The sequence below is a fragment of the Saccopteryx bilineata genome, chromosome 5 (assembly GCF_036850765.1).
Source record: "Saccopteryx bilineata isolate mSacBil1 chromosome 5, mSacBil1_pri_phased_curated, whole genome shotgun sequence".
In the NCBI taxonomy this organism is placed as follows: domain Eukaryota; kingdom Metazoa; phylum Chordata; class Mammalia; order Chiroptera; family Emballonuridae; genus Saccopteryx; species Saccopteryx bilineata.
Window position 1 is genome coordinate 90,769,023 of NC_089494.1, and position 21,169 is coordinate 90,790,191.

The 21,169-nt window shown below is 37.7% G+C and overlaps 1 protein-coding gene across 6 annotated transcripts in view; it reads left to right on the plus strand.

Moving 5' to 3' along the window:
* The window catches only part of ORC4 (origin recognition complex subunit 4), a 75,095-nt gene that overhangs the window by 33,856 nt on the left and 20,070 nt on the right, over positions 1 to 21,169 (plus strand). For 4 of the 6 annotated variants that reach the window (XM_066232980.1, XM_066232982.1, XM_066232978.1 and 1 more), the window contains exons 2-6: positions 6,736 to 7,063; positions 13,615 to 13,691; positions 14,215 to 14,305; positions 18,932 to 19,007; positions 19,442 to 19,527. In XM_066232980.1, the coding sequence (XP_066089077.1) occupies positions 6,767 to 7,063; positions 13,615 to 13,691; positions 14,215 to 14,305; positions 18,932 to 19,007; positions 19,442 to 19,527 (627 nt within the window). In that variant the 5' untranslated portion in view covers positions 6,736 to 6,766. The remainder of the gene's footprint in view (positions 1 to 6,735; positions 7,064 to 13,614; positions 13,692 to 14,214; positions 14,306 to 18,931; positions 19,008 to 19,441; positions 19,528 to 21,169) is intronic. The other 2 variants (XM_066232983.1, XM_066232984.1) reach the window with 1 other exon arrangement.

Here is a 21,169-nt window from a genome sequence, read left to right on the forward strand (position 1 = left end):
AAGCACACCTGGACTTTATATTTTTTAATATTTGACTTAATTATTATACCATATTTCTCAGAAATTTGTAGATAGTGCGCTACAATTATTTGTAGGACTTTAAATGTGCCCCGAGTTCAAAAAGTTTGAGAACTACTGCAATCAGTTGTGCATATTGAGTAGATTTTTATCATGCTGAAAGTGGGAAAACATTTGATATCTGGCTAAGTAGGGAGTTGTAATTTCGGACTGTTATTAGTGTCACTTCTAGTTAACGATTTTAGAAGTTAAGGGATTTCCCTATAATAATTTTTATTCTCTGTCAGAGTTATTCTAAAACATACTATGTAGAGATAGTGAAGTAGAGATAAAGGCTGTGTGAGTGAGAATTTGGAGCTAATGAAGGCTCCAATGAAGGCACCATTAGAGAGAAGAGCTATATAACTGCTCATGAAATCTCAGGAGCAGTAAAGGACATGCTGCGTAATTCTCAGGAATTCATCAAGTATTGGAAAGCACTTGATGGATAATTATGATATATAAGCCACCTCGTTGTTAAGTGTAAACTACAAACATGTTGAGTCTTGTGCTTACTCATTTAGTCATCCTACTTTGTTTAACATTTTTTAAACTCTAAAATTCCAATATAGTTATGGCAAGTAGTGGTCAATGAATATAACATGCTTTCAGTTATAAAGGTGTAAATTCTAGGGATTATAGCGTTATGGGGAATGAAGATAGGTAGGTGACATTTTTATAATTCTTGTCATTTTTGTCCTTTGTCAATGCAGGATAAATTTTGTATCATCATTACCTTTCTCTGGAATTGGTATAATAAGAATCTGCTCTATCATATATGTGTACCCACCGTTATGTATGTTTCAGAACGAAGTGGAATGACCTAGGACAGTAGAAAAGTCAGAGTTACATTGCCACTCAGTTATTTGAGCCAATAATGTAGAGCAGAGGTTTCTAGATCTGGTTGTACAGTAGAGTCAATAAGGGAACATTCTCTAGATTCCCAGACGTAGGACTGAAACCCAGAAATCATGTTTTAAAAGTTTCCTAAATGATTATGATGACATTTGGGAAACTGATGTAGATAAAGCAAATATTTAATGATTATTTATGTATGTTTCTAATTATATTTTAATGTTACTCTTTTCCCAAAATTTCATTAATGCCTGCAGATTTTTCTTTGCCTTTTAAATATAAAAAGTGTAGTAATTTGTGAGTTTGTACTCTCGTTTTATGAAGAATGCTTTCATTGGACGTACCACATTAAAGGTACCTTGCTAGGTGCACTGAAGAGATACAGGGAATGATAAATAGTAGAATCGCTTGCGGGAGATGAGGCCTGCTGCAATGCTTTATTCCATGCTGTACTTCAAGCAATCCTGCAGTCTTCACTTCTCTGCTTCCTGTAGCCCCACAGCCCTATAGCCCCTACTGTCCCTTGGTCCCTATCTAGCAGTGCTGGCAAGGTAGATATAGTACTTAGGGACAGGAGCAGCATGGGGTCAACATTGTATCAATGCAGTGATGTCAGTTGCTCAGTCAGGCAGCCTAAAAAGGCGTGGCTGCCAAAAAAGTGTGGTTGCCCTTGAAAGGCACGGGAACTAGAGCTGAGTCAGGCAACCCCAAAAGATGTGGGTGCTGTAGCTGAGGCAAGCAACCAAGAAAAACATGGGAGCTGGACTGCTTCTGCAGTTTATGTTGTTAACCAGAGTCCACATCCTGGATTTCACTATTAGGTCCCTGCAGGCCCTAAGGATGTTACAGTGTAAATAGAGAGATGAGAAAAATTACTAGAATTAAGGCAAATTTTAAAGTTGCTTATAGTTTTGGCTTTTTCTCTATTGAGAACTTCTAGATGAAAGTAAAATATTTGGGTTGCATAGCTAGAAAGTCTTTAAGTTTAGTTCTTTAGGTCTGGACATTTAAGAACATCTAGAAGAAAGACCATTACTGAGAAACTAACCTATTGTTTATATATGTGTGTATGTGAATATTCAGTGAATAATGTACTTGACTTGGCTGTTGTATGAATGAATATATTGGCTTGGATAGTTTTATATGTATTATATACATGGGTAAATTTTCATTGTTAATTTTTAGTTATCTTGTTGAGAGCTTTTGATGTATCTAAAGTTTTTTGGTTTGTTTTTTAAACTAGTCACTACCATATTTGTATTGTGAATCATGTGGTCTGGTGGTAATTTATAGAGAAGAGGTCATATAATTCAGTCAAATTTCTCACATAAGTACATGAAATAAAGGGAGGAAATTCAGTTGGTTAAGTATTAACCAAGATTAGCACTTTGCTTGAGATCACCATTTATTGCTCTTTACAGAATTGTGGTGCTTTACCTGGATTTTCAGTGCAGTCATCTTACTCTGAACAGTGTTTCCTTAATCTATGAAATGGGTGGAAATGTTTTTTAGTTCCTGTAATTACATAAAGTAGCTAATATAGCTCTAAAAAAATAAGGTATATTGCAAAAGCTTAACCCTACTTTTAAATATTTAGTCCTCATTGTTTAGGGGACAATTCAGGATTTGAACTCAATGTTCTGTCATTTCAGATGTCAACTTGTAGACCTTTTTCAGGTTCTCAGAGAAATAGTCATCTTCTTAATTTGAGTTCTCTCCTTAGCACTCTTTCCATTCTAATGGGCAGAATGTCTTATTCTTCTTAATTTAATCCTTTGCAAGTCTTTGGGTAGTTGGTAGTTGGGATCCTAACTTTACTTGTCTTCCTAAGTGTTTTCTAATTTCACTCTAATTTGACATTATCTTCATTTCTATGCTTTTGTGGTTAAATGTGTTCATTTTTTTTAAGGGTACGTTTTTGTTTTTTGTTTTATTTTTTATTCATTTTAGAAGAGAGAGAGAGAGAGAAGGGGGGAGGAGCAGGAAGCATCAATTCCCATATGTGCCTTGACCAGGCAAGCGCAGGGTTTTGAACCGGCGACCTCAGCATTTCCAGGTCGATGCTTTATCCACTGCGCCACCACAGGTCAGGCCAAATGTGTTCATTTTTTGATGCTTATATACATGAAATTGTTTTATTTTAATTTTTCATTGTTAATGTAGCTAAATGCAATTGGTTTTTGTATATTAATCTTGTATCTTGCAATCTTGCTGAACTCATTTATTCTAATAGTTTTTTACTTTATTCCTTAGGATTTTCTATATATAAGATCGTATCATTGGCCCTGGCCAGTTGGCTCAGCGGTAGAGCGTCGGCCTAGCGTGCGGAGGACCCGGGTTCGATTCCCGGCCAGGGCACACAGGAGAAGCGCCCATTTGCTTCTCCACCCCTCCGCCGCGCTTTCCTCTCTGTCTCTCTCTTCCCCTCCTGCAGCCAAGGCTCCATTGGAGCAAGGATGGCCCGGGCGCTGGGGATGGCTCTGTGGCCTCTGCCTCAGGCGCTAGAGTGGCTCTGGTCGCAACACGGCGACGTCCAGGATGGGCAGAGCATCACCCCCTGGTGGGCAGAGCGTCGCCCCTGGTGGGCATGCCAGGTGGATCCTGGTCGGGCGCATGCGGGAGTCTGTCTGACTGTCTCTCCCTGTTTCCAGCTTCAGAAAAATGGAAAAAAAAAAAAAAAAAAAGATCGTATCATTTGCAAATAGAAATAGTTTTACTTTTTCTTTTCAATCTAGATGCCCTTCATTTCTTACCTAATTGTGCTGGCTAAAACCTTAAGTATAATAAGGTAAATAAAGGTGGCAAGAGCAGACATTCTTGTTTTATTCTTATATTGGGAAAATACATTCAGCCTTTAACCATAGAATATATATTATCAATAGTTGTAGGTTTTTATAGATATCCTTTATAACATTGAGGAAATTCCCTTGTATTCCTAGAATGTGGAGTGTTTTTAATATAAGTACATCCTGTACTTAAGTGCTAAGCCAAATCTCTCTTAAGGAATCTAGTAGGGAATGGACATGGTATTTCTACCCTGGCATTTTTATTTATCTGGCTTGATCAGAACTACATGATTTTGAAATTAAAATTAAATGGTATTAGCATCCCTTTATAAGTTCTTTATTTTAATATTTCATTTATTAATTTTAGAGAGGGGAGAGAGAGAGAGAGAGAAAGAGACAGACACAGACAAAGGGAGAAGAGTAAGAAACATCAATTCCCATATGTGCCTTGACCTGGCAAGCCCAGAGTTTTGAACTGGCAACCTCAGAGTTCCAGGTCAATGCTTTATCCACTGCGCCACCACAAGTCAGGCATTGAAGGGGAATGTTTTAACTCTGTTCAAAAAAATTTTTTTTAACATTTGGGATTTACATATCTTCACAAAATACACAGATTTACTGTACATCATCATTAATTTCTATGGTTGTATGCACCCATGTAACCTCTACCTCAGATCACTTTAGGATTTTTCAACCTGCGACTATTTATTACTGCTTCACTTCACTTTATTCCAGTTTTATAATTTTATACATACTTGTTTCCCCTCTTATAGACTTTAATAAAGAAAGGAAAGGACTGAGGTTTATCTTTTGATTTTTAGTGATGTTATGTAAGCAAAGAATAAACATTATGATTAATTGACTCTATGTTTGCTCATTTAAGTGTTTTACAGGTATCAGCTATTATCTATCCAATATACCTACATTGAATAGAAATAGTTGCCTTATTATTTTTTTTGGTATTTTTAAAATTTAATTTATTGTGTTTACATAGATTCTAGTGTAGCCCAGAATGCATTCCCCTCAACATCTCCCTTGCCCCCTTTCCGACATCATCCTCCCTCCTTCCCTTCAGGTGTATCTCATCCTATCAACCCCTTTCCCTCTGTCCTTTTTCCTTCTGGATCCTTTAATCCCAACTCTGTCTCTGTTCCGCTCCTCAGTTCCTGTTGTTCGTTGGGCTCCTCAGATGAGTGAGGTCATATGATATTTTTCTTTCTCTGCCTGGCTTATTTCACTTAACATAATCGTTTCCAAGTTCATCCATGTTATTGCAAAAGGTAAGATTTCCTTCTTTTTCAACACCCCATAGTATTCCACTGCTTTTTAATCCACTGGTCCACTGACGGACACTTGGGCTGTTTCCAGATCTTTCTATTGTGAACAATACTGCCATAAACATGAGAGTGCATTTCTTTTCTTTTCTTTTTTTTTTTTTGAATCAGTGATATGGTGTTCTAGGGATATATTCCTAAAAGTGGGATAGCTGGGTCAAAAGGCAGTTCTATTTTTTATTTTTTGAGGAATCTCCATACTGTTTTCCACAGTGGCTGCACTAGTCTGCATTCCCACCAGCAGTGCAAGAGGGTTCCCTTTTCTCCACATACTTGCCAGGACTTCCTATGTGTTGTTTTGTTAATGAGCGCCATTCTGACTGGTGTGGAAAGGAAACCTCAGTCCTTTCCTTTCTTTATTAAAACCACATATCTCATTGTGGTTTTAATTTGCATTTCTCTAATGATTAGTGATGTTGAGCATTTTTTCATCTGCCTATGGCCTTCTGTATGTCCTCTTTGGAGAAGTGTCTATTCTGGTTATTAACCCCTTATCAGACATATTGTTGAATATGTTCTCCCATTGTATAGTTTGTCTTTTTATTCTGTTCTTACTCTCTTTAGCTGTACAAAAGCTTTTTAGTTTGATATAGTCCTATTTGTTTATCCTGTCTTTTATTTCACTTGCCCATGGAGATAAATCAGCAAATATATTGCTGTGAGAGATGTCGGAGAGCTTACTGCCTATATTTTCTTATAAGATGCTTATGGTTTCATGACTTACATTTAGGTCTTTTATCCATTTTGAGTTTAGTTTTGTGAATGATGTAAGTTGGTGGTCTAGAATTTTTGTGCAGGTAGCTGTCCAATTCTGCCAACATCATTTGTTTAAGAGACTGTCTTTAGTCCATTCTATGCTCTTACTTCGTTTGTTCAAAATCTTAAATCTCAGAAAATTCTTCACCGATTGCTTTGAATACATGCATTTTTATATACCTATTATATAGATGTCATACCTGTGACATGTAAAAATACACTTTTTTGAAAAACAGCACCATCTGTTGGAAATTAAAGCAACACATGCTATACTAAATATTTTACAATTCCATTTCAGTGTTTCCAATTGCATCGTTAAATTGAATTTTTTTCCTTTTTTTTTTCTTTTTTTGTATTTTTCTTAATTTGGAAATGGAGAGGCAGTCAAACACAATCCTGCATGCGCCCAACCGGGATCCACCTGGCATGCCCACCAGGGGGCGATGCTCTGTCCATCTGGGGTGTCCCTCTGCGGCAATCAGAGCCATTCTAGCGCCTGAGGCAGATGCCACGGAGCCATCCTCAGCACTTCAGGAGGGGAAGAGAGAGACAGAGAGGAAGTAGAGGGGGAGGGGCGGAGAAGCAGATGGGCGCTTCTCCTGTGTGCCCTGACCGGGAATCAAACCCGGGACTCCTACACGCCAGGCCACCGCTGTACCACTGAGCCAACCAGCCAGGGCCTCAAATTGAATTTTCATAGATTTCAATTTATTTTCATTTTGATTTAATTATTTCATGTGATATTGTGTTGGAATTGAGCTGTGTCATTTACCATATCGTTCATTTTGTGAGTAAAGTTTGGCCGTAGAATTGAGCTGTGTTGATTGATCTGCGTTGGTATTGAAATATTTTGTTAGTATTTTTTGTTTGTTTTTTCTTTGTTTTTCCTTTTTTAATGTTTTGCAATTTTATATGTTTTTCTTATAACTTTAATTCTTCTTTTTCAGTGCAATTGATCTGCTTTAGTTCATCCAAATAATGCCTCGTAGAAGATCAAACTTAGGTTATCGTACTCGCGGAGCGGAAGCAGTGCGACGAGTAATTGCCAATCAAACTGAGGAAGAACGGGCATCAGCGAACGAGCGAAACAGACAAAGAATGGCTCAGACACGTGCTGAGGAAACAGCAGAGCGACGTGCGGCCAGACTTGAGGATGCGCGGTTAAGAGCACAGCGATCGCGTTCTGCAGCTGCAGATCTGCTTCGTTCTCAACAGAATGAACGTGACAGGCTGAGAGTAACCCACAAGCATTATGAAATTAAACATATTAGAAATGTATGCTTTCTCTTTTCTTTCTTTTCCATTTAACCAGACTGAGCCACAGCAACTCGTGGCCAGGTACAGCTAGTTGTCCATAAAGGTGTGGGTTTATTTCTTGGTTCTCTGTTCTGTTCCATTGATCTATATGCCTAATCTTATGCCAGTACCAGGTTGTTTTGAGTACAATGGCTTTGTAGTATAGCTTGATATCAGGAAGTGTGATACCTCCCACTTTATTCTTATTTTTCAAGATTGCTGAGGTTATTCGATTTCTTTTTTGGTTCCGTATCAATGTTTGGAATATTTGTTCTTTATCATTGAAGTCTGTCATTGGTGTTTTAATTGGTATTGCATTGAATTTATAAATTGCATTGGGTAATATAGAACTTTTTTTTTTACAGAGACAGAGAGAGTCAGAGGGAAAGATAGGGACAGACAGACAGGAACAGAGAGTGATGAGAAGCATCAGTTTTTTGTTGCGACACCTTAGTTGTTCATTGATTGTTTTTTCTCATATGTGCCTTGATAGTGAGGCTACAGCAGACTGAGTAACCCCTTGCTCGAGCCAGCGACTTTGGGCCCAAGATGGTGAGCTTTGCTCAAACCAGATGAGTCTGCACTCAAGCTGGCGACCTCGGGGTCTCGAACCTGGGTCCTCCACATCCCAGTCTGATGTTCTATCCACTGTACCACCGCCTGGTCAGGCTAGTAATATAGACATTTTAATGATGTTAATTCCTATCCATGAACACGGTATATGCTTCAATTGTTTGTATCTTTCTTGATTTGTTTTATCAATGTTTTATAATTTTCTGGGTACTAGTCTTTAATCTCCTTGGTTAAATTTACTCCTAGATACTTTATTTTTTTGTTGTTGCAATAGTGAAGGGGATTGATTCCTTAATTTCTCTTTCTGATGGTTCTTTGTTGGTTTATAAAAATGCCTCTGATTTATGTGTATTAATTTTATATCCTGACACTTTGCTGAATTTATTTATCAGGTCCAGTAGGTTTTTGATTGAGACTTTAGGGTTTTCTATATACAATATCATATCATCTGCAAATAATGATAGTTTTACTTCTTCTTTTTCAATATGAATGCCTTTTATTTCTTCTTGTCTGATTGCTATGGGTAGGCCTTCCAGTACTATATTGAATAAGAGTGGTGAGAGGGGATATGTCTGGCTTGTTCCTGATCTTAAGGGGATTGCTTTTAATTTTTGCCCATTAAGTATGATGTTGGCTGTGGTTTTGTCATAGATGGCCTTTATCATGTTGAGGTATTTTTTCTATATTCCCACTTTGCTGAGAGTTTAGATTATAAATGGGTGCTGGATTCTGTCAAATGTTTTTTCTGCATCAGTGGTTTTTCTCCTTTTTGTTTATGTGATGAATCACATTGATTGATTTACAAATACTGTACCATCTTTGCCTCCCCAGAATAAATCCCACTTGATCATGATGTATGATTTTTTTCACGTATTGCTAGATCCGGTTTGCTAATATTTTATTGCAGATTTTAGCATCTAAATTCATCAGGGATATTGGCCTATAATTTTCATTCTTTGTGTTGTCTTTGCCTGATTTTGGAATCAGAATTATGCTCACCTCATAAAACGAGCTTGGATGTCTTCCTTTCTCTTGAATATTTTGAAATAGCTTGAGAAGGATAGGAGTTAGTTCTTCTTTGAATATTTGGTGGAATTCATCTGGCCCAGGGCTTTTGTTTTTTGGGAGTGTTTGTTTTTGTTTTTGTTTTTTTTTGTATTTTTCTGAAGCTGGAAACGGGGAGAGACAGTCAGACAGACTCCCGCATGCGCCCGACCGGGATCCACCCGGCATGCCCACCAGGGGCGATGCTTTGACCCCCAGGGGGCGATGCTCTGCCCCTCCAGGGGGGTCGCTCTGCCGCGACCAGAGCCACTCTAGCGCCTGGGGCAGAGGCCAAGGAGCCATCCCCAGTGCCCGGGCCATCTTTGCTCCAATGGAGCCTTGGCTGCGGGAGGGGAAGAGAGACAGAGAGGAAGGAGAGGGGGAGGGGTGGAGAAGCAAATGGGCGCTTCTCCTATGTGCCCTGGCCGGGAATCGAACCCGGGTCCCCCACGCGCCGGGCCAACACTCTACCGCTGAGCCAACCGGCCAGGGCCTTTTTTGGAGTTTTTTGATAACTTTCTTATTTGTTGTAATCGGGATATTTATGTTTTCTGATTCTTCCAGATTGATTTTTGAAAGATGATATGTTTCAAGGAATTTGTCCATTTCACATAGGTTGTCTAATTTTTTGGCCTACAGTTCTTCATATTGTTTTATTACAATATTTTGTATTTTTACTGTGTCAGTTATTTCTTCACTCTCATTTCTAATTTTATTTGAGTCCTCTCTTTTTTTCTTGGTTAGTTTGATTAAAGGTTCATCGATCTTGTTTACCCTTTCAAAAAACCAGCTTTTGGTTTCATTAATCCTCTGTATTGTTTCTTTAGCCTCTATGTCATTTATTTCCCTCTGCTTTTTATTATTTTCTTCCTTCTACTACTGCCGGGTTTTATTTGCTGTTCTTTTTCTAGTTCTTTTAGATGCAGGGTTATTTATTTGATCTTTTTCTAGCTTCTTAATGTATGTCTTTAGTGCTATGAACTTTCCTCTCAGTACTGCTTTTGCTATGTCCCATAAATTTTGAGTTCTTGTATGCTCATTATCATTCGTTTCTAGGATTTTTTTATTATTTGATCTCATTGTTAACCCATTCCTTATTTAATAACATGCTATTTAGTTTCCATGTGTTTGAGTATTTTTAATTTTTCTGTTGTGGTTGACTTCTAATTTCATGCCATTGTGATTAGAGAATATGCTTGATATGATTTCAATCTTCTTAAATTTGTTGAGACTGCTTTTGTGCCCTAACATGTGGTCTATCCTAGAGAATGTGCCGTGAACACTTGTAAAGAATGTATATTCTGTTGCTTTAGGGTGAAAGGATCTGAAGATACCTATTAAATCCAGTTGATCTAGTATGTCCTTTAAGTATGCTGTTTCTTTGACAATTTTCTTTTTTTATTAACTATCTAGTGATGTAAGTGGGGTATTGAAATCCCCTACTATTATAATATTGCTGTTAATCTCACCCTTTATATCCGTCAAAGTCTGCTTTATATATTTAGGTGCTCCTATGTCAGGTGCATAGATATTTATAATGGTTATACTTTTCTGTGGATTGTTCCCTTTATCATTATGTAGTGACCTTCTTTATCTCTTACTATAGTCTTTGTTTTAAAGTCCATTTTTTCTGATACAAGTATTGCTACACCAGCGTTTTTTTTTTATTTCCATTTGCATGAAATTTTTTTTTCCATTTTTTTACCTACACTCTGTATCTTTTGTTTTGAGGTGTGTCTCTTGTAGACAGTATATGTATGGGTCCTATTTTCTTATCCACACAGCTACCCTATCTATTTTGATTGGATCATTTAATTCATTTTCATTGAAGGTTATTATTTATACATAGTTCTTTATTGCTATTTTATTCTTTAAAGGAATCTTCCTCTTTTACTATATTCTTTTCCCCCTTTGTTCTGTTTACAACAGGCTCCTTAACATTTCTTGAAGCATTGGTTTGGTTGTAATGAATTCCTTGAGGTTTTTTTTTGTCTGGGAACTTTTATATTTTTCCTTCAATTTTAAATGATCGCCTTGCTGGATAAAGAAGTCTTGGTTGTAGTCTCTTGTTCTGAATTACTTTGAATATTTCTTGCCATTCCTTTCTGGCCTCAAGTGTTTCTCTTGAGAAGTCAGATGTTATCCTTATGGGGACTCCTTTGTAGATGATAGTCTTTTTTTTCTAGCATCTTTTAATAATTGCTCTTTATCTTTTAGCTTTGGTATTTTAATTATGATGTGTTTTGGTGTAGATTTCTTAGGGTTTCTCTTTAATGGAGTTCTTTGTTCTTCTTGAACTTGTGTGACTTTTTCCTGCGTCCGTTTAGGGAAGTTTTCAGCTATGATTTCATTCAACAAGGTCTCTATCCCTTGTTCTTTCTCTTCTTCTTCAAGAACCCTTTTGGTACAGATGTTGTTCCTCTTTAGGTTGTCACAGAGCTCTCTTATAGTTTCCTCAGATTTTTTCTGCCTCTTTTTTTTTTTTTTTGCTGCTCTTGCCTCCGTGTTTTCGTTTATCTTGTCCTCTAAATCAGTGATTTGATTGCTTCATCCAGCCTGGTTTTTTGTTTTTTGTTGTTGTTTTTTTTACACAGACAGTAAGAGAGAGGGATAGACAGGGACAGAGAGACAGTAACAGAGAAATGAGAAGCATCAATCATTAGTTTTTCGTTGCTCATTGCAACACCTTAGTTCATTGATTGCTTTCTCATATGTGCCTTGACTGTGGGTTTTTAGCAGACTGAGTAACCCCTTGCTGGATCCAGCAACCTTGGGTTGAAGCTGGTGAGCTAGCTACCTCGGGATCTTGAACCTGGGTCCTCCACATCCCAGTTCGACACTCTATCCACTGCGCCACCGCCTGGTCCGGCCCAGCCTGCTTTTAATTGCTTCTAGTGTAGTCTTCATTTCTGATATTGTATTTGTCATTTCTGACTGGTCTTTATTATTTCAGTGTCCTTTTTGATGCTTATTTTCTCTTTATGTGCTCAAGGTGTCCATCCATTGTTGTTCTAAGATCTTTCAGCATTCTAATAATCATTATTTTAAACTCTGCATCTGGTAGTTTGCTTATTTTTATCTCACTCAGTTCATTTTTGGAGGTTTCTCTTGATTCCTTTGGATTGCACTTCTCTGTCTTCCCATTTTGTCTGTGTATACTCTCCATGTTTGGGTATATTGTTTGTAGAGCTGGCTAAATCTAGGGTTGGTGTTGTCTGCCTCCAATTTTCAGTTGTGTTATTTCTAGGTCTTCTTTGGTTGGCATTCGCAGTTGTTTGTAATGTGCTGTTGGATTTGTCTTTCTAGTAGAGCCACTTTGAAGTCTTGATTCAATAGCTGCCTTATTTAATCTGAAAAACAGGCCTGTCAAAAAAGCTTTACTGTCTCCTTTTTATAGATTAAAAAATAAAATTAAGATTTAGAAAAGACTAACTTTAAAATGCTCTCTGACACCAATCCTCATATTCTTTCTATTTCCTCTATAATGATAAGTATGGATTATTTTATTCCCAGTGAGTGATTTGCTTTGCTACTATGTACTTTAGTACATGTAAAGAGAACTCATTTATCTCTGGAACATGAAAGGTCAGTCCCATGCTCTCAATCTAGGAATAATAAATAATCTTGGAGTCCTCTTGTTTCTCTTGATGGGACCAAATATGAAACATCCTCTTAAGGTTTGTGTCTCTAGAGAACTTGTGCATTAGAAGTAGATGCTGAAAAGAAATGTTTTTAATGGTCCATCTTTTTTAAAGAATATGCTAGATTTTCTTACATAATTTTTTACAACTAAGTCTAAGCCCTTCATTCTATGATGGCCTTAAATTTAGCTCTTTACATGAATTTTTCACTTAATTTATTCCAATGATTTTTTTTTTATTGCCTACACAAATATGATTTCTTCCATATAATTGACCATTTCCTTATACACCGTTACTGCTATTCTGCAGGTTGTTTCTTGAATGTGTCATTACTGTCCAGTACATTTGCAGTGTTTTATTTGGCATAGTAGTTTTTTAGTAGTAGTATTCTCTGCATTTAATAGATCCTCAATAATGATAAGGATTTTTTAAACCTTTTTCATTTCCTCAGAATCCTGACTTTTATCGCAGGTACAGATTGGTAGGGCTCTAGAGATTGAGGTGTGATGCAGGAGCATTATGAGATTACATTAGATTAGTAGAGTCTCTCCTATCTTTGTTCCTTGGTTGGCCTGTTTTACGAAGTTAAGCATTCATTCATTCACAGGCATTAAAACAGCCCTGAAATTGCTGAAGCATCTAAAGTAAGCAATTCTCTCTAGTGGAAACCATGACTAAATACTCTTCTTTTGGGACTTAAAATAGGTAAAAAGAACTGAAAGTTTTATAACTCATGAAAAAGGTGCCAAAGCGGCCCTGGCCGGTTGGCTCAGTGGTAGAGCATTGGCCTGGCGTGCAGAAGTCCCAGGTTCAATTCCCGACCAGGGCACACAGGAGAAGCGCCCATCTGCTTCTCCACCCCTCCCCCTCTCCTTCCTCTCTGTCTCTCTCTTCCCCTCCCTCAGCCAAGGCTCCATTGGAGCAAAGATGGCCCGGGCACTGGGGATGGCTCCTTGGCCTCTGCCCCAGGCGCTAGAGTGGCTCTGGTCTCAACAGAGCGACCCCCCGGAGGGGCAGAGCATCATCCCCTGGTGGGTGTGCCAGGTGGATCCTGATCGGGCACATGCGGGAGTCTGACTGTCTCTCCCCGTTTCCAGCTTCAGAAAAATACAAAAAAGAAAAAGGTGCCAAAGCTCTTAAAGAAAAGTTATTTAGGGAGGTTTAATCAACTCATTAATGCCCAGTTCTGACTGCTATAAATGTGTACTTTCATTCACTTTTGATTTCATGTATTATATTTTTATTCTTATTTATTCACTCTATTTTCACTAGGTACAAAGAATTTTACGTGAAAGATTTTGTCATCATAGTCCACATGGTAACCTATTTGGAGTACAAGTACAATATAAGTAAGTTTAGCTATTCCCTTTTTTGTTATGATATGTTTACAAATGTACTTTAGGTTTTATAGAAATATCATATACAGATTTTACCTTAAACAGTGCTAATAAAAAATTTTGTTTTAGGTATGGAAACATTGAATATCATGAAGCAAGGGAGATACAAATACTTCCTTAATGCAAAAAGCCTTAAAATTTAGTCATGTGTTGTGTATGTTTTCTGGTGTTATGGAGATAATTCTGAGCTTCTTATACCTAACACTTGGCAACAAGCTGTGGAGTGAAAGGTCCTAAGAACTGCCACTGATGTCTCCTATCTCCTAATATCATGAAGAACAAGATATTTCAGGCTTACTTGATTTTCTTTTAAGGTTTCCAGACAATCAGTATTGGCTAACAGTCTCTTCTGTGTAGGACTTTAGAGTGTAAGTCAAGCGCCCAAAGAAAAAAAGAATGCCTGTTTTCAATTTTAGTTTTTAAAATATAATACCTAGAAATTATTTTAAATTTTGGCTTATTTATGTCATTTCAGACACTTAATTGAACTCCTAAAAAGAACTGCTCTCCATGGAGAAAGTAACTCTGTTCTCATCATTGGACCCCGAGGATCAGGAAAGACCATGGTAAAGCTGTTTATTTCTTGTTGGGTTTTTTTGTTTGTTTTTGGTAGGCTTGTGATGATTCCTATAAGCAACACTGAAATGTGTTTCATTATTTTTATTAATTAACATATATTTATTTATTTATTTTATTTTTTTACAGAGACAGAGAGAGAGCCAGAGAGAGGGATAGATAGGGACAGACAGACAGGAACAGAGAGAGATGAAAAGCATCAATCATTAGTTTTTTGTTGCAACACCTTAGTTCATTGATTGCTTTTTCATATGTGCCTTGACCGTGAGGCTATAGCAGACCGAGTGAGCTTTGCTCAAACCAGATGAGTCTGCACTCAAGCTGGCCACCTCGGAGTTTTTATTTCTGAGTCCTCCGCCTCCCAGTCCAACGCTCTATTCACTGCGCCACCACCTGGTCAAACAACATACATTTTCTTTAAATCATTGAAGATATGCAAAGCCTTATATCGTTAGCGTGATACATTTAAATTGAGCATATCTTTTTTACCGTACTTTTCCCAACAGTAAAAAATTTTCATTGGTGCCCTGGCCAGTTGGCTCAGCGGTAGAGCGTCGGCCTGGCGTGCGGGGGACCCGGGTTCGATTGCTGGCCAGGGCACATAGGAGAAGCGCCCATTTGCTTCTCCACCCCCCCTCTTTCCTCTCTGTCTCTCTCTTCCCCTCCCGCAGCCAAGGCTCCATTGGAGCAAAGATGGCCTGGGCGCTAGGGATGGCTCCTTGGCCTCTGCCCCAGGCGCTAGAGTGGCCCTGGTCGCGGCAGAGCGATGCCCCGGATGGGAAGAGCGTCGCCCCTGGTGGGCGTGCCAGGTGGATCCCGGTCGGGCGTATGCGGGAGTCTGTCTGACTGTCTCTCCCCGTTTCCAGCTTCAGAAGAAAAAAAAAAAAAAATTTTTCATTGGTAATTTGTTTTATCGTGGTCTTTTGTCCTTAATAATTAGTGATTGCCAGTGGAGAAAGCAAACTGCCATTTATTGAACATGTACCTTGTACCTTTTATTTGGGTTCTGTCATTATTTACACTAACCCCGTGAGGTATAGGTATTGTATTATCCCTGTTTGTAGATCAGGTAACTATCACACCATGCTTTTTTTCCCCTTATTATTTTGTTATTTCTTATTTAACCTTGACTCAGACAATTTTTCCATATGTCCATTCACATCTTCTAAATTTATCTTCTATTCTTCATTATTGTATTTGCTTAGTTACCTCAAAAAGATACTCTAGCTTTTTTACCCTCGTTTTCTCTTTTTACATTTAAATTAGAGAGAGAGAGAGAGAGAGGAGACAGAGAGAGAGAAGAGACAGAGAGAGAGAAGGGGGGAGGAGCTGGAAGCATCAACTCCCATATGTGCCTTGACCAGGCAAGCCCAGGGTTTCAAACCGGCGACCTCAGCATTTCCAGGTCGACGCTTTATCCACTGCACCACCACAGGTCAGGCCATGTCTGTCACTTTGAAAGCATTACTATACTATTTAATTTTAAATAATTGGGCCATATAAAATTTGTTTTTTGCTATATTCCATGCAATAAATTTAGATTTCTCACTAATATACATTTTTAACCTATAGAAGTAAAATTATGTTTATAATTATGTATTAGGTAACAGGAGTAAAATTTTATTTTTTATTTCTTAAACACTGTATATTGATACCATAAACTCTGATGAAAGATCTAAATAAATGAATAAATGGAGAAATAATCCTTGTTCATTAATGTGAAGATTCAATATAATTAAAACAATTTACCCCGATGTGATCTAGAGATTCATCGTAAAATGTCACAATTGAACCTAAAATTTTCCATTATTTTATAGATATTAATAAATTGATTCTTAAATTAATATGGAAAAGCAAAGTACCAAGGATATACAAGTTTGTGCCATCTGGGGACAAACTCGTATTATAATGTCTGATTTGGCCCAAAGGCAAAGATGCACCACCTCATCTTCTGAGAGTTCTTTAAAAAGAATGTCACGTATCACCTCATCTGTTATGCATAGTACCATAGTTAATATTTCAAGATTGTTCCTTTTTTGTTTATGGGGACAAAGAGAGAGAGGGATAGACAGGGACAGACAGACAGGAACGGAGAGAGATGAGAAGCATCAATCATCAGTTTCTCATTGCGAGACCTTAGTTGTTCATTGATTCCTTTCTCATGTGTGCCTTGACCGTGGGCCTTCAGCAGAGCAAGTGACCCCCTGCTCAGCGACCTGAGGTCCAAGTTGGTGAGCTTTTTTTGCTCAACCCAGATGAGCTCGTCGTGCTCAAGTTGGCGACCTCGGGGTCTCGAACCTGGGTCTTCTGCCTCCCAGTCCAACGCTCTATCCTCTGTGCCACTGCCTGGTCAGGCTCAAGATTGTCCCTTTTAAAGAGGACCTTGACTACCTGTGTCCTGAAGTAGAATTCCATATGCTTTAAAAACTGTACAGATAAATGAGGAAAAGCTATGTTTGATAGCCTGTTGTAAAACCTAACAATTTAAAATTAGGATCTTTGCTTCTTCCTATTGTACAAAGATATTATAATGACAGATAGAGGATAGACTATTACACATACAAATAGAATTTTATTTTTCGTATGATTTACTTATTTTATTTATTTGGTATATGCAGTCTTTTTTATGTAGCATTTATTTTGTAATTGTATCTTTCTATTTTAATGTTATAAGGTATAGTCCCTCACTACTCTTCCTTTTAAAAATCTACTTTTGTCTTTTCTTTTCTTTTTTTTTTTTTTTTTTTTTTTTTCCATTTTTCTGAAGCTGGAAACAGGGAGAGACAGTCAGACAGACTCCCGCATGCGCCCGACCGGGATCCACCCGGCCCGCCCACCAGGGGCGATGCTCTGCCCATCCTGGGCGTCGCCATATTGCGACCAGAGCCACTCTAGCGCCTGAGGCAGAGGCCACAGAGCCATGCCCAGCGCCCGGGCCATCTCTGCTCCAATGGAGCCTTGGCTGCGGGAGGGGAAGAGAGAGACAGAGAGGAAAGCGCGGCGGAGGGGTGGAGAAGCAAATGGGCGCTTCTCCTGTGTGCCCTGGCCGGGAATCGAACGCGGGTCCTCCGCACGCTAGGCCGACGCTCTACCGCTGAGCCAACCGGCCAGGGCTACTTTTGTCTTTTCTTAATTCTATTTTCAATTTTTAAAAAATGAATGCAGTATTAATATGAAGAAATATATACTTTTAATGAGTGCTAAGATGTCACAATTCAGAATATATAAAGAATGTATGTGGAATAGAAACCTCTAATTATAAAAATGAGAAGTTTTATAATTTAACAGTTTAAGGCAGTGGTAGTCAACCTGGTCCCTACCGCCCACTAGTCGCGTACCGGCTTTCATGGTGGGCAGTAGTGAATCAACCAAAGTATAAATAAAAAGATAGATATAACTATAGTAAGTTGTTTTATAAAGATTTATTCTGCCAAACTTAGTGAAAATCTGACATAAAGTACTTGGTAAGTAATTATTATTATATGCTTTGACTTGCTGTAATTCTGCTTTATAAATTTTATAAAGTTACTTCCCTACTTTATAAATCACCATTACAGTGGAAGCGGTGGGCAGTTAAAAAATTTTACTAACAGAAATACAAAAGTGGGCGGTAGGTATAAAAGGGTTGACTACCCCTAGTTTAAGGTGATACATCTTTTTTTCTTTATTCTATTCCAAGTGAGAGGAGGAGAGGTAGAATTCCACATGTGCCCTGGCCAGATCTACCTAGCAACCCTCATTGGGGGCTGATGTTCTGCCCATCTGGGGCAGCTTAAAACCGAGCTATTTTTAGCACCTGAGGCAGAGGCTCCACAGAGCCATCCTCAGCACTGGGGCCGATGAACTCAAAACAATCAAGTGATTGCTGTGGGAACGGAAGAGAGAGGGAGAAGGGGGAGGGTGGAGAAGCAGGTGGTCGGTTTTCCTGTGTGCCCTAACCAGGAATCAAACCAAGGACATCTACACGCTTGGCCAATGTTCTGCCACTGAGCCAATTAGCCACAGCAGTAGCATTTTGATTTTTTTTTTTTTTTTTTTTTTTTTTACAGATTCAGAGAGAAAGTCAGAGGGATAGATAGGGACAGACAGATAGGAATGGAGAAACGAGAAGCATCAATCATTAGTTTTTCGTTGCGCATTGCGACACCTTAGTTGTTCATTGATTGCTTTCTCATATGTGCCTTGACCGCGGGCCTTCAGCAGACCGAGTAACCCCTTGCTTGAGCCAGCGACCTTGGGTCCAAGCTGGTGAATTTTTTTTGCTCAAACCAGATGAGCCTGCGCTCAAGCTGGCGACTCGGGGTCTCGAACCTGGGTCTTCCACATCCCAGTCTGACGCTCTATCCACTGCGCCACCGCCTGATCAGGCTAATTATATTTTTAATAGTAATTACTGTTGTAAGTTTATTAGTAATAATATTTTTTTTGCTACCAGCACTAGGTTTATATATTAAGGACTTTCTCTGTATACCTAGCAACTAACAGGGAACTAAAGAATCTACAAATTTGTTAACTTAATGTGACAATCTTTTCATATTGTTTCCGTTAGTCATAGTTTAAAACTATGGGCTTATTATCTTTTATCTATTGTTATTTATAAATGTCTCAATATTCAGTTAATAAACCATGCTTTGAAAGAACTAATGGAAGTAGAAGACATGAGTGAAAATGTATTACAAGTTCACCTAAATGGTAAGTGTGTCATTATTTTGCCATTGGAAATTATATAAAGCATGTGAGCTTTCTATATTATCAAAGTAAATTAATTCACATATGTTTTTACATTTTGATTAATAATTATATTTTCAAAACTAGATTTATGTTTAACAACTTTTAATTTAGTACACCATACACAGTATTTTTAAAAACTACATAAATAAATAAAGGAGGCACACAAGGACTTTTGGATATTGTCCAACAAAAATTCCAAAGAGGATTGTTTTTTGAATCTACCAAATGTCTTTATTGCTCAGATGTAAAAGGAAACATAAACTCAATCTTTGACTTTTTTCTTTCTAGTTAAATTTAAAGAGCATTAGAAAATTTTCTTGCCTGGAAAATAATCTGTTCTGTATCAAACACATATTTCATCTTAATTAAATACTTTTAAATGGGCTTTATTTTAGGACTGCTTCAGATCAATGATAAAATAGCTCTAAAGGAAATCACAAGGCAGTTAAATCTGGAAAATGTAGTTGGAGATAAAGTTTTTGTAAGTATTTTTTCTATTTTATTAAATAGGCATTAAAGAAAAGTCTAATATCACAGCTTTATTTTTTTGGAACGCTAGTTAGGGTTCAGAGATTCTTGGTTGAAATATATAAGATTCTTGTAATAATGCATAATGTACTAGGATGCATTTATCAAGACTAGGTCTATAAAGATATCTGAGTTTGTTTCCTTATTCATAAGATAAATATTCTCATTCTCTGTCTTTGGAGATAGATTAATGTTTTTAAAAATACTATACTCTAACAGTCTATTTTTAGTCTCCTGAGACTTGGGTAGCTTGGGAATGGTGGAAAATGTGCTGAATTTGGAACTAGAGAAAGGTGGCTTTTAGTCTTGCCTTACAACCTGGTGACCATGATTAATGAATACCACTGAATTATTTCAGTTTTCTCATCTGTTATATGGGCATTTTCTTAAACTTACTTTACTGACTTATTCAGCAGACAAAAGAAAGCATTAAACATCATTTATGTTTAAAAAAAAAGATACTCAATAATAAAGTTAGTTACATCTTAAATTAAAATGTTTTCAGAAACTTACCATACCACATTATTGTAATAGCTTGGACTCTAGGACAGTGAACATCAGGAACTTAAAAGAAACTGATTAGCCTGACCTGTGGTGGCGCAGTGGATAAAGCGTCAACCTGGAAATGCTGAGGTCGCCGGTTCGAAACCCTGGGCTTGCCTGGTCAAGGCACATATGGGAGTTGATGCTTCTAGCTCCTCCCCCCTGTCTCTCTCCTCTCTCTCTCTCTGTCTCTCTCTCTCTCCTCTCTAAAATGAATAAATAAAAATAAATTAAAAAAATTAAAAAAAAAAGAAACTGATTAGAAGTGTTTTGGAACTTTACAAATCTTTTTTACCTATCACTTGATTTATAGGGCTTGAGGGAAGAATGATTAACTTAATTTTCAGCTGCTTAATTTTTATGAGATGACTTACCCTCATACTGCTTATGCATTTGAAGTGGGTTATATATATTCCAAATTCATTTTCTTTCTCAGATCGTCGGACAGCGCTGTCACTCTACTCTGTAAACTGTACTCGCTCATGCAGTGATACTATAGTTGTGAAAGCTTTCTAGCATTTACTAATTCATGTATTCTTTTGCAATTATCTGTAAAAAGTTGGGCCAATCATGTGCTTCTCTTTCACTGCCTGCAGTTCTCTGAATGAAGTGCAAGTTCAGAATGTCCCTTCTATAATTCATGTTCTACCTCCTGTTAGAATTTAATGTTGAAAATAATTGCCTATTTGGTCAAAGAGAGTTACTATTATAAGGGCTCGGTTTGGCTTTTGGTTTCCAATTGATATAGATCGGTGTTTCGTAAATGGATCTATTCTTACTGGATTCATATGAAATAATAAAGGCACAATTGTTGATGATCCTAGTCATCACTATTGTTACTGTAATTGTCACGTATAGAGATTATTAATTTAACTTTTACATTATATAGATTAGCTATCTGTGGCTCAGAGAGCATAAGTAGCTTGTCTAAAGTCATAAAATGACAGACAGGACATTAAAAACCTGAGCTACTTAACTCAACCTAGAGCCTTTTAGTTTTGATATACTTACAGCGAATTTATGTATTCTTATACATATATGCATACATATGC